Source organism: Ursus maritimus, unplaced genomic scaffold, assembly GCF_017311325.1.
Source record: "Ursus maritimus isolate PB19 unplaced genomic scaffold, ASM1731132v1 scaffold_33, whole genome shotgun sequence".
Taxonomy (NCBI): Eukaryota; Metazoa; Chordata; class Mammalia; order Carnivora; family Ursidae; genus Ursus; species Ursus maritimus.
The window spans coordinates 14,574,490-14,587,974 of NW_024425897.1; the positions used below are offsets into that span (position 1 = coordinate 14,574,490).

The following is a 13,485-nucleotide window of genomic DNA, read 5'->3' on the forward strand; positions in this document are numbered from 1 at the left end:
CCCCCCCCCCCCCCCCCCCCCCCGCTCGGGGCCTGGAACAGCAGCGCAAACCCCTGGCTCCGGAGACACGGCAGCCTCCTGAGCTTCTGGGCGGCTCCCGGCAGGTGGCGCCACGAGAAGCCCGGAGACCCCGGAATGTGCTGACCAAGGCCTCCAGGCAGAGGTCCGGCGGCAGCTGTGTCGCCGGGGCTCACAGGGGGTCCCCTTCCTTCCCGAAACCCCCCGAAGCTGGGCCCGACTTGCCGACCTCCGTATTCCAGCCTCGGACCGCACCCCAGACCAGGAGAGCTAAGCCGCAGAGGCCGCTGATGGATGTATTAATCAGAATTTTAAGAAGTAATGTCTCGAAAGGGCTGGAAGAATTCCTTATTTAAATGAAACCACTAGTAACGGACTCCTTTTTGTTTTTGTGAGGCAGATTGCTAGCTCCAGACTTTTGCTTTTAGTGAGGGCCTTTTACCTGCAAGGCGACGAAATTGTTACTTTTCCGAAACTCACGACTGTGCAGGATGAAGACCACCTTAAGGTTTTTGTTGCCCAGTGGAGAGAGGGAGTTACTTTTCCTGGGGGTTCTCACTCCTGACTATGCACTAGAATCACGGGGTGGGGTAGGGGACACTTTTAAGAAGTACCTCAAAACTAGGAGATTCAGACTGAATTGTTGCAGAGAGGGCCCTGGCATCCAGGGAGTTCCCCAGATGATTCTAAGTGCAGTCAGGATGGAGAATCAGAGATGATGTGTATGGAAGCATCTTGTAAAACCCTTAAGGTCCTACACAAAGTGTGCTTCCCCCACATTTAAATGATTCTTTAGGTCTGTTGTCTCAATACATTATACCAAGAGTTTAATTTCTAAGGGACAGAAAAAGAGCTATCCTGCTGGAGTGATCTAACCCCTTATTATGTAGGGTCCGTGAAGGACAAGGGCCTCCCTGCAGAATTCTGAGTACTCGGGGAGGACCGTCTGCTCACCAGCTCGGTCAGACACCAGGCGGTTCACCGGGCCTCCTTTGGCAGAAGGTAAAGGCATGCATTTCAAGGTTTCATGGAGACTTGCTGGCCTCCCCAGTCCCCCTATGTCAGAGCTAGGTTCCACTTATTTTAAGGGAGGGCACTAGACAACTTCGGTTTCTTCTTCTCTCCTGTACCCTGGTACTTTCTCTGGTTTTCTCTCCCACCTGTGCTGAGGGTGGAATACGGTCAGAGCTTGATGCTCGGCCCTTGTAGGCTTGTCCAGCTGAGAGAAGGTGACCAGCCATTCTCTACTTCTAACTTCATCCCGCTTTGTATTCCCAACAGGCTTCCACAATTAGCACCTTAATGTTACCATTGTATTCCCTAATTGTAGGACACAATTTCAACCTTCGTTATTCATGAAAGTATGCTCCCCCTCCAAAACATTACAGTGCTGTTCGCTGGCGGATCAAAGAGTCACCAGGAATCCAGGGGCCGGGTTTGTAAGCCTGTGTACACTTCCTAAAGGAACTGGAAATCGTCAGACAGCTTCACAGAAGGTCCTGGCCAGACAGGAAAGGGGACCCAAAGGTAAAACTAAGTAATGGAGATGATGAAATGATTAGAGAGAGCAGAAGCGAGAGGACAAGTGTGTGTGGAAGTGAGAAGGGGGAAGATGTGGGGAATTTTAAAGTCAGAATTAAAATGTGTCCTACTACTTTTTAAAAAGGTATATAGTATCTATTTACAATTTGTTTCAAATGGGCTCCTTTTAGTTTGCTGACAAGCAGCCCTTGTGGTAAGGGGAAAGGATGTGGGGACAGGGGTCAAGAGACCTGACGTGGAGGCCAGTGATCGCCACTGGCCGTGGAACTGGGGAAAGTATCTCAGTTTCCTCATCTGTAAAAATTGGGATGAAAAATTTTTACTTGTTGCTGTGGCTGGCAGGATTAAAGGATGAAGTGTTTTGTTAAGCAGTGAAGTGACACAGATGTTATGAACGTGTTGCAAAGTGCCCCACGAGCAGACATATTGTCAGTGCTTTTTATTTCCTCACAGTGAAGAGGGTAGATTAAATGCATGATAAAGAAATCATCTGAAGGGGGATGGGGAATATGCAAGTTTTTTTTTTTTTTTTTTTTGCCTATGCACTTCCAAACTTTTGAGTGTAAGAGAATGCATTTCTTCTCTGCTAAAGAAAACCCAAAACATTATTAAAATATGACTCAGTTTACTGGGAATACGAGTAAGAGGAAACTGTTGAATGATACTCTGAGGTTGCATCAAACCCAGAACACAGAAAAACTCTAGGAGACAGACGACCAGTTCCTTTGATAAAAAAATGCAGTATGAAAAAAAGGTGGAGGGGGACCTATGTACATATCAACTAAATGGGGTTTGTGGACTTTGGAGGCTGATTCTAATCAATCATAAAAAGACATTTATGGGCCAACTGGTTACCAGATGATAATAAGAAATTACTGTAAGTTTTTTCAAGTGTGACAACTGTATTGTGCTTGTGTGTTTTCCAGAAAGAGTCTTTATCTGGTAGAATCTATACTGGAGTGTTTATGGATGAGATAAGGGGTCTTGTGATTTGCTTCCATACAATCTAGGCGAGAGGGGGAGGACCTGGGTAGGGGCATAGATGAAATAGTCGGCCATATGCTGATTAGGGTTGAAACCAAAAGACAGGTAGGTAGGGATTCATCTTATTTTTTTCTACTTTTGTGTATGCTTAAAAATGTCCATAATAAAAAGTAACAACTCCCCTAAAAAAAACCCTAGAAATAAAAAAGGTGAAGGAGACCTATATAATGAAGTTGGAAAGCTAAGATATACAAGACACGTAGAGCATCATCCCATTGGTACTTAAAAAACCCAAACAACTGTAGTGCACGGTCAGGGCACACGCACAGGAAAAAGATCTGCGGGAAACACACACCGACCTCCAACAGTAGCGCCTGTCTGGGGAGAAGAACCAGACTGGGGCGAGGGTGGGTAGCAGGGAAACGCTTTCACTTTTGTTGTTTTCTGTAGGATTTCACTTTTAAAATTGAGCACACACTCACATTGCTTGTAATTAAAGTAAAATTCGACAAGCCACGCCCACTCACTTTGCAATGGCCTCGTCGCGGTCCCGGATGGCCTTCTGAAGCTGCTCCTTTGGCTCCTTGTCCTCAGATGTCACTCTGAGTCGGTCTCTCTCCTCCTTCAGTGCAGTCATCTCCACACTCAGCAGTGTCACCTGATGGGAGACCACAGGGATGAATGTGGGGCTACCACTGCTGCTGGCCTGGAGGGGGGGGGCTGCCCTGAAAGAGGCAGAAAGAACAAGCAGCCCCAAGGGGGTGCTCACAGCTTTCACTTCAAGCCTGTTAGATTTTCTGGGCTCCGTGCCTCAGTGAGTGGCCCCACAGCCCATTCATTGGGGGTCATCCTTTGGTGGTAGGGGGCCCTTCCCAGTGGCTCCCTTGGTGACCACAACTTACCCCACCCATTGTGGAGGAACCCCTTGTACCGCTAGAGCTCTGCAAGGGCGGGAAGCGCACCCCGCTCACCTGTGCATTTCAGAGCCTGACTCTGTGATGCTTAATCCCAAAATGCTTGTGCAGTAGACAGTTGTCTTTTTTGGCTAGTCATCATCCCAAATGCTTTCCTATGCGAGGGACATTCCTGGTTGCATGAGTCTTGGTGGGAGACAGGGGATGCCCTCCCAGTAAGGAAGCCAAAGGGGAGAGACATCTCCTTTCCTAGGCACGCAGGCATGGAAAGGTGACCTAGACGTGCCAGTCACTCCCCCTACCTGGGACTGCAGTTCTTAAGGGTTCAGCAAAGCCACATGCTGGGGGGAAATTATTACACTGACAGCAGATCGCTTCTGTGGCTCCACTTCCCATGGCTCCTTCCTGTTTTGGAACTCGGTTCCGTTAGCTATTAGATTTAATTCCAATACAGTTTCTCTCTTCTTAAGCAGAGAGGGTTTTCGTTGTTTGCAACCAGAAACTTTGCTTGGTAGAACTTTCAGTAAGTATTTGTTGAATGAATGGAAGGGTGGAAGCCCCTTCCCAGTCAATAGGCTCAGACAGGAGTCAGGATGACCGGCCCTGCCCTCTTGTTAAATATTACACATACTAGACATTTTTCCAAGGGAGGACCCATCCATACAGGTCGAGCCCTCCCACAAGGGGACAGACGCCACCTTTCAGTGTGCCCCCCTCCTCAAGTCCCAGGCCTGAACATCTTCAGACCGACTGAAATTGAGCAAAGACCCCAGGAGCAAGGCTGAAGATCAAGCTTCCCCGAAGATGCTTCGGACTCCCCAGGCTGAGCCCCAGAGTTGCCAGCACCTGGCGTAGAGCCACTCGGGAGAAACCAGAGGACGCCCGACAACAAGGAGGCATACGGGACAATCTGTTGTTACCGGGAGCAATGGATTTTGTACTCTTAGACGCCTGGTAGGGCACGTCAGGACCAGGTGCTCTGCGCTTTCATGGTGGGGACAGCTGCGGTGAGCAGGGCTATGAGCCAGAGGGAAGAACAGGTTGGGGCACCTGCAGAGGCCATGGGGTGTAGCTAGTCCTGAGGCAAGCAGGCAGCAGGTGAGAAACCTAGCCTCACCCTACTTACTAGCAGGTTCTGTACCCTGGTAGGCCAGAAACTCAAGACCCAGAAAGTACCTGGCAGAAAGAGAGCCAGACCTCCTCCAACCAAATCAGCCCTAACATGGCCGCAGGCTGGCTGTGCGCCAGACAAGGATTTTGCCAGCTGAGTAAGCTATAGATAAAACCACATGCGAGGCAGGAAATGCCAACATTTAATAGGCTCCAGAAAAAACTCTACAAGAACTTTTTGCTTTGGTCTGGAAAACTTGGTCAAGGTAGAGACCAGCACTTCTAAGGCTATGTGCCTTAGAAATGACAAGGGACTTAGCTTCTTTGAGCTGCACATACTTTTCATAAAAAGCAGGAATAAAAATAATTAGTTCCCACCATCAAGTTGTTGTGAGACTCAAATGAGGTAACTGACATCGAGGACTGAGCTCAGCATCTGGCGCCTGGTGGCAAGCTCTGCTCTTTCTTCTCCGAAACCCGTGCAGACTGATTGCTGGTGGCTGTCATGAGGACTGACCCGGCCGGTTTATACACTGACTTACGTTGCAGCCTCGCCTAAATCCACTTTTCCCACATAAAGTAGGGGTCCTCATGATTGGATAGGATCAAAGAAAACATCCTGAAGTCATCTGTCTAGGCCCTTTCATTTGGTAGTGATCTTTATGCCTGCTCTAGGTAAGGCCTCGCTAGACGCTTTAAGAGAAGACAGAGAAGTCGGGCCTCAAGCTCGTCCTTGTGGGGGTCTAAGGTTTAACTGGGAAGATGAGATGTGAGGGCGGGTAACCATGACAAAGCAGACCCAGGGGCTCCAGGAGGAAGGGAATCAAGAGTTTGAAGGAAGAAGTGAAACTTGAAGGATGAGTAGGGTTGATTAAGTACAGGTGGCCGGGGAGAGTCTTCTGGGCAGAGGCAAAGGGCCGGAGAAAAGGCCCAGATGTCGGGAAGCACAGGGAGTGTGCGTCACGCCCTTTCATAGTCTACGTCCAATTGACTAAAGCAAAGGAGGGGAGACGCAAAGAATAGGGAAGAAGGCTGGATGGCCGGCATGCAGCCAGGCTGTGGAGCCACGGGAGTTGGAGGGTTCCCGCCATGTGGCAATAGGAAGTCCATCCAGAACTTGCAAGGGTGTTCTATACCCAAGCCGCGCTTCAGGAAGATCAATCCAGATCACGTGGAGGGTAAGTGATGACCAAAGCCACGGCGTGAAAGAATGTAGGTCTGAAATAGGGCAATGGCTAGGAAGCTGGAGGAAAGAGAACACAGTGAGATCTTACACAGGAGGGGTCACCAAGGTCTCAGCAGTGAAGGCCTTCCGTGCTCCCAGCACCTGCTCTGCCGTGTTGTCGCGCCCCTTCTAGAGTAACCAGCTAGTGCCCCAGTCAAGTTAAAGGAACCAAACACGGACTGGGACTATTTGTTCACTTTTCTTTCCCTTTCTTTCTTCTTTCTTCTTTTTCTTTTTTTTCTTTTCTTTTCTCTCTCTCTCTCTCTCTCTTAGATTTATTTATTTGAGAGTGTGTGAGAGCAAGCACACGTGAGCAGGGGGAGGAGCAGAGAGGGGAAGGAAGGAGAGGGAGAGGGAGAAGCAGACTCCCTGTTGACCAAGGAGCCTAACGCGGGGCTCCACCCCAGGACCCTGAGATTATGACCTGAGCTGAAATCAAGAGTTGACCGCTTAACCAACTGAGCCACCCAGGTGCCCCAGGCCTGGGACTATTTCTCACTGCACCTCCCACAGCCTGGTTTACTGGCCTGGGAATTGGTGGAGGGGCTCCCCAGATAAGTGGTTTTCCTATTGCTCTGAACGTCCTCCCTGCCTCCCAGCAGCTGCTCCAGACCCCAGTGAGCCCTGACCAGGAAGGAGCCTGCAAAGCTGTGGGGAACGAGAGGGGGTAAGTAGCGGTGGGAGGGAGCTCTCCACAGCATAAGGGTGGGGGTGGTCTTCAGGTCTGGTCATAGATTCTTGTCTCAAACATAATTATCAGTTAAAATTAAACCTGGGCTCTCTCTTATTTAAAAATTTGGAGAGGCTACCGAGGGGTTGGTCACTTCACCCTCCAGGTCCCACACCTTTTACCTCCGGCTCAGTTTCCAGGAGAAAAAAGAATACTCCCGGGTAGGAGAGCAGTGGGCTTGGAGGCTGGACCAGCCCTTGGATGAGGTTTCACTCTAGTCTAGAGCTGTCTGCTGGAACTTTGGTTTCACATAACCTTGTCTGAGCTCTGCCCCCCTCCCCCACCAGGGGTACAGAGCTAGTCTGACCCCCTCACAACTGTGAGAGGCTGCGGAGCACAAGGTGCAGTCACTTCGGTCCCGAGCATCTCAGGGTCCAGTGTGGTGCAGGCCCACGGCAGCGCGCAGGAGCGGCCGCACTGACGGCATGGAGAATGCGGAGCCCGCTCTGACGGCCACGTCCCCACCGGCCCGCTGCAATTCAATCTGCATCCTACCCACTGCCTTGGGAGGTCAGTGTTACTCCCCCAGGATGGTTCTGGATGGATGTAGTTTGGCGGAGAGATCTGCTGCTTTGTCTAAGCTTTTAGGAAGAGTGGGAAGAGATGACCCACTCAGGAGGCCCAATTCTATTCCCCATGGGACTAGGCAGAACTATCTGCTTGCTGAGCTATCTGAGAGGGAACCTGCAGGAACTGGCATCAACCACTTATCAGCTGAACTGTTAAGGAGAATCCTGTGGTGGAGACAGGCTCCAGAAGGGCTGCGTCCAGACGCTCAGAGACCTGTGCCTTGCTCTTGCTTCTCAGTAATGCCCCAGCCGCTTCTAGTTCTGCTATTCTGAGAGGCAACAAAAAAAGCCAATCAGCCAATACCAAAGAGCTGATAAGAAGCACCCCTACCAAAATTTAAGCAGGCTTTAAAGTAAATAAAACTCTTATTTACCCAAGGAACTTTTAGGTCCTCTTTGTTCTGTTTTGGTTCTTACAGTTTGAAGACCTGTGCTGGTGTCTGAACTGCTCCCTGGCCAAACGACCACCTGAGGGACTCAGGTTTCAGGCATGACAGTGTCTCTGGCTGCCCCATCCCACTCAGCCAGAAACAAGCTACGGCTTTCAACAGCATCTTTCAGTCTTCGCTATCTGCTCACTCCCAGAAAGAAGAGTACAGCTATAGATGCAGGAGGGTCTCCCAATATCTTTCAAGAGAATTATATTAGAATGTCCAATGGGTATGACCCCCAAAAGGAGTTTATTTCTATAAGGTCCTTTAAATTTAAGAAATACCGACTGAAGCAAAAGCCAGGCTTAACTTCCATCTCTCAGAGATCTGGTGCGGCAGGAAGGGATGACCGGCTGTGCATGAGGGAGGAAGGGGGCAAGTTGGGTGGGGGCAGGGTTTAAAATGCTACCTGTTTGGTGTCCCCCACAAGTGGGACAGAACACTACACATGACCTTCGTCAAAAGGAAGCGCCTTATCTATCTCCTAGGACAGAATTTAGAAGCTCCTTTCTGGGTGGGGGCTGCTCCTAAGCCCTTTAGAACTTTTCAGATTGGAATACAGATGCCCTTCTCCAGGATTCTCAAGAGAGGTGAAATCATGATTAAACAGGAACGGAAGAGCAAGAGCAGCAGTAAGTACTTCTAAGGCTGAAAAACAGGCTGGCAGAGGTGATGGCATGACAAAGAGAGAACAGGCCTGCAAAGATCAATTGCTTCTTGGTTTGCCAACTTCCCCGCTTAGAAGCTGCTGGAAAAACATCCCTGAATGTCCTGAGAGCTATGGCACTTTAAACTGTCAGAATCCGCCGGATAATTTGGGTTCTGTGGAAGGCAGCATGTCACTGGAGGAAATGGAGGGTCAGCTATTCTTATCCCTAACAATTTTACTTTAGGCTAAACCAGAGGGTTGGCTTCTTCTCTTGAAGATGCCCAGCTTACCTCAACTTCAGGTCACCGTCCTCTGAGGATGTGTCAGAGAGCCACTTCTCAAATAGATGTGGGAAAGGGAACTCACGAGGGTCCCAAGAGACCTTGGGGGACACATGCACATTCCCTGCTCGGGACTGAGGATGGGGGTGCTCACCTGACTGTGGAGTTGCTGCAGCTCCTCTAGGCTTTGCCTCAGTTTACCCCTCTCCCCCTCCATGAGTTCCCTTAGGGCTCTCGAGTCCTCACTGGTCTGCCTTATCTGTTCTTCTAAGGAGTCATCGTCAATTCTCCGGGAGCTCTGACAGCAAAAGAGAAAGCCACCAACCAGAGAGACGGTGCAAGCAGGGGTGGGTGTGGTGAGATGTTAGTGGGAGAGAGAGGGGGGAGAGATGGGTCGGTTTAGAAGAGAGCAGGAGAGAGGAGATGGGGTGGGGAAGTGGAGGGGAAGAAAGGGAGAGAAAGGGAGAAAAAGAGAGAGGAGGGAAGAAAGAAAGGGTTAGAGGAGAGAGATTCTCTTGCCCAATTTGGATCTGCAAACATTAGCTAGACATTTATTTTTGTGCCGGGCCTCAGGGGAGGGAAGTCGTGTGGCGTGAACAGCACACCTCACTCCGACAGCTCCCATCCCCCACCATGACCCGGCCTCCACAGCTACAGCACATTCCACCAATCCACGTGGCACGCCCAGGTAAAGACACCCACCCTCTGGCAGGACTTCATCTAATACGGGTAGAAAGACGCTAACTATTCTGTAGGAGGGTGGGCCCTGAAGAGAACAACTGCCCGCGAGCCGGGGGTGTGAACGGAGAGTAGGTCTGGCAGAAATCTGTCACGAAGCTGGAAGAAATGCCAGTCTGCCCAGGAAGCCCACAGGAACATTCCTCTCCTCCACGAGAGGAGCCACATCTGGAATTCTAAAAGGCCCTTGCTGACCTCAACGTTCGTGCTCACTCGTATCATTTTAGCAGAAGCTCGGATCTTAAAGTTTGCCTCTTCGCAGCTAACTCCACCACCAGGACCAGTGAGCTACAGAAAAGAAACTGGCAGTTCGCACTTAGATCCCAATCTCTACATCCAAAGCTTCTAAGGAAAGCCCTTGACCTCGAGGCCACCATGGCCTGGATTTAACCACATGGAGAAAGGACTCCACTTGTATGCCAGTGTCTTCGGGAAGATGACTCTGGAATATCCATTCCCTGACACTCTGCCCCTCCGGCCGGTCACCAGTATACAGCGCTCTCGGACAATAAGGGCTCAGACGACCTTCTCGCAGACTCTGCAAGGTTCCCCTTCTGGGTTTAGCCTCGTCCCCCGTGCTGGCTTTCAGCCTCCCACCAGCCAGCTCATGTGGGGTGAGGAGCTTCTTGGTCTGGCCGCTTACCGTGGGTTCCATGCCATCCACGATGCTCTGTATCAGCCTCTTGAGTTCGCTCAGGGCCATGCGCAAGCTGCCGGCCGGCACATCCTTGGCAGATGAAGTTTCTGAAGACTCGTCCATCGAGGAGTCCGTGGAGACGGCTGAGTCGGCACTGTCGTTCCCTCGGAGGTGCGAGCAGAGATAGCGAACCTGGCAGTAGGCCTCCCAGAGCTGCAGTCTCAGCTGCTCCACAAAGAACCGTTCTTGACTACAGACTCTAGAGAAGCCTGCCACCTGCCCGTCTGTTTCTAGAGAAGCCTGCCACCTGCCCGTCTGTTTCTAGTGTAGGAACCCAACATTCTGACACCCAAGAGACTAGTTCTAGGAAAAAGAGTTTTTCTTTTTTAGATCACCTGTCCCAAGAAATACTGATACCTGTTCTGGGCCCAGTACATCTATCCAGACTCCTAATTCTTAATTTCCCAGCCCTCTACTCCCCTCCCATTTATCATATAAGCACTTCTTTATATAGTTCGTTACTTTGATAGGAGTCATGATTAGGGGAGTAAGTGGTTAGGAATAGTATGAAAAGAAGCCATTTGGACGGATGGTGAATGTGCTAGAGCCCAGTCAGTATAAGAGGTATGAGGCTGAGGACGAGCCAACAAGCATCTCCTAAGGGGCACTGGGGCAACAGTGAGCCTGGGACAGGCTTTCGTCAGGGCCTGCTTCCCGACGGCTCTGGCCAGCAAGCCTAGGCTTCCGCAGATGCAGGGCCACAGGCCCTCGCCGGGAGGAAGCAGAAACGGTAGGCACTGGGCCACAAGGAGGACGGACAGGCTCCCGCAGTCCAGGGCCTGCCCTACAATCCCTGGGCAACCTCGCACATGCCAGAGCGACAGGATAGCAGCACCTGCTCTCTCTCCTGCTCCAGCTCCTCAGCCTCCATGCTCTGTTCTATCTCGGACAGGAGGGACGTGCTGGTGGCAGCGCAGCTCTGCAGGCTCCTCTCCTCCGTGAGCTCTTCCACCTTCCCCTGCAGCTGTCGGTAGGAGAGCCGCGCCTCCTGGAGCTCCAGCTGGCTCTGATGCAGCTTGCGGAAGAGACAACAAACGGTCGGCCGTGAGGCTTCCCCGAACCGAAAACAAACAAGAAAAACTGATCCCAAACCTGACCATGCTTCTAGGTCCAACCACCAATTTACAGGAAAATATAGAGGACAGAAGACGTTAGATTCCACTAGTGGTATGCAGGTAGTAAACTCCAGCCTTGGGAGATTCCGTGGGACACACGGCTCAGCTTCTTCAACATACACATTTTCAGAAAAAAAGAAAAGATAAAGGGGGAACCTATAGATTAAAAGAGACTCAAGAGACATATTAACCAACTGCAACGTATAGGCCTATTTTAATTGCCATCTTGATTCAAGTAAAAAATGTGAAGGAACAATTACGACATTTATAAGACAGTTAAAAATTTGAACACTGACTATTTGATATTAGGAAAATATTGCAGGGCCCCTGGCTGGCTCAGTCAGTAGACCATGTGACTCTTGATCTTGGGGTCGTGAGTTCGAGCCCTATGTTGGGCATGGAGTTTACTCAGAAAAATTAAAAATAAAAAAAAAAGAAAATAATATTGCTTTCTTTCCTTGCATATAATAGTCCTGTGGCTATCCTTTTTTTATGTGTGTGTTTTTTTTTAAGATTTTATTTGAGAGAGAGAGAGAGAAAGCACAGCAGGGGGAGTAGCAGAGGCAGGAGAAGCAGGCTCCCCGCTGAGCAGGGAGCCCAACACAAGGCTCAATCTCAGGACCTGGGATCATGACCTGAGCCGAAGGCAGACGCTTAACTAACTGAGCCACCCAGGCATCCCCTGTGGCTATGTTTTTTTTAAGTTATCATTCTTTATTTACAGATGAAATTATAAAAATTCTGGGATTTACTTCAGAATAATCCAAGAGAGAAGCAAGTAGATGTAACGAACTTAGGGTGGGACTGGCTGGGGCTCAGTGATTTGTTTAGCTGGGAATGGGGGCATGGGGCATCATCACACTATTCTATTTTTGAATTTGTATGAAATTCTCCATATTAAAAAATAAACACACATAAAGGCACGCAAAGTAAGGTACAATTAAGACTCTCACCAGAAAGACTAAAATAAACAACAAAATAATAATGATACCAAGTGCCGATGAGGGTGTGGAACACCCGGGACTCTCGTTGCTGTTGGGAGTAAAGATGTACGACCATGCTGGGAAACTGGCAGTTTCTACGGGTGAAATACACAGCTGTCCCAGGACCCAGCAGGTCCCTTTGAGGTGCAGATCCACCACAAATGGCTGTGTTTGTGCATGCAAGACAGACGGGATGTCCACAGCAGCACCATTCTTAAGAGCCACAAATGGGAAATAATCCAAATGCCAACACAGAATGGAGAAACACAGTCGCACGCTGGAGTACTATACATCAGTGAAAAAGAACACACGGCTACTATATGCCACAACATGGACGGATTTCATAGACATCATGTCAAGCAAAAGCCAGACATAAAATATATAATATGGAACTCATTTATAAAAAATTCTAAAACTTCACCGAAATAGAAGAGATGGAAGTGGAAGAGAGGGCTGCTTTTGAGGAAGTGTCAGGTTATTAACTGGGAAGTGCAAGAGGGAGCCTTGTAGGGTGCTGATAATGGGCTTGATCTTGGTCTGGGAGGTGGTTACACAGGGGTGCACATGTGTAAAAATTCACGGGGCTGTCCACTTAAGATTTGTATGCTTTACTGTATGTATGTTGTATTTTAGTGAAAAAAATTAAGGGTAAAAGGTTGTTTGGAAAGAAGCTGAGAGCAGGATTTGGAATAACATTTGGGTAGAAATACCAAGAATTCCTAAACCCATGAGAAAAGAGGTCTCTGCCTACTTTGTGTGTCATACCTCACAGTTTACAGAGAAGGCCCAGGCCTGGGAGGGGCTTCCACAGTGTGGGGGGCTCAGAGAAGGAGAGGGACGCCAGCGGTAGAGGGGATAGCAATGCGGCTATCCCAACCTTCAGGCCAGGGCTCCTTCCCTCTCTCTTGCTGCCGCTACTTCACGCCTCTCTGCATTCTCTGGGGCCCCTTCCCTGTGGAGTCCGAACAGACCCTCACTACCTGGTGAGTTTCCTACTGGGAATGTCCACGCCACCACGGCTGCTAAGTGCCGTACTCTCCTACTGCACTCCATCACTACACTAGCTGTTAACACAACAAACCCTAACTGCAGAATCTTCGTCTGCACACTAACCACTATGCACATGTCCGCATAGGACGCCCGCACAAGAGCAACGCTCTCTACTCCTCTATCTGTGGACTGCCCACCCCTCCCTTTTAAAAGACTGTGGGGGGTTGGGGGGGAAAGAATTTCCTGGGATTTAAATTTAACTGATTTATTCTTTCATAACACAGGATTTCTGGGGTCACCCCTGTTCATTAAGAATAGAGCAGCCACAGTTCTGTCTGTTCCAGACTGCTGGCCAGATAGACTTGTGCTCCTGCCGAGATCCAGACACTGAGCAGCAGTGGGTAGCAGCTCCGAGCTCTGTAGCTCTCCTGAATGGAGCAGGCGGCCTTGCGGAGCCTCCAGCCCATCCTTTAGGTGCCCTAGGGCCTTGCCTCTGCTGGTCAGTATCA

At 49.8% G+C, this 13,485-nt stretch overlaps 1 protein-coding gene across 2 annotated transcripts in view; it reads right to left on the bottom strand.

The window, feature by feature from the left end:
* The window catches only part of BICDL1 (BICD family like cargo adaptor 1), a 97,926-nt gene that overhangs the window by 5,422 nt on the left and 79,019 nt on the right, over positions 1-13,485 (bottom strand). The window contains exons 5-8 of one of the 2 annotated variants that reach the window (XM_008707708.2): positions 10,724-10,903; positions 9,835-10,053; positions 8,608-8,751; positions 3,072-3,202 (exon numbers count right to left, since the gene is read on the bottom strand). In XM_008707708.2, the coding sequence (XP_008705930.2) occupies positions 3,072-3,202; positions 8,608-8,751; positions 9,835-10,053; positions 10,724-10,903 (674 nt within the window). The remainder of the gene's footprint in view (positions 1-3,071; positions 3,203-8,607; positions 8,752-9,834; positions 10,054-10,723; positions 10,904-13,485) is intronic. The other variant, XM_040619858.1, reaches the window with a different exon arrangement.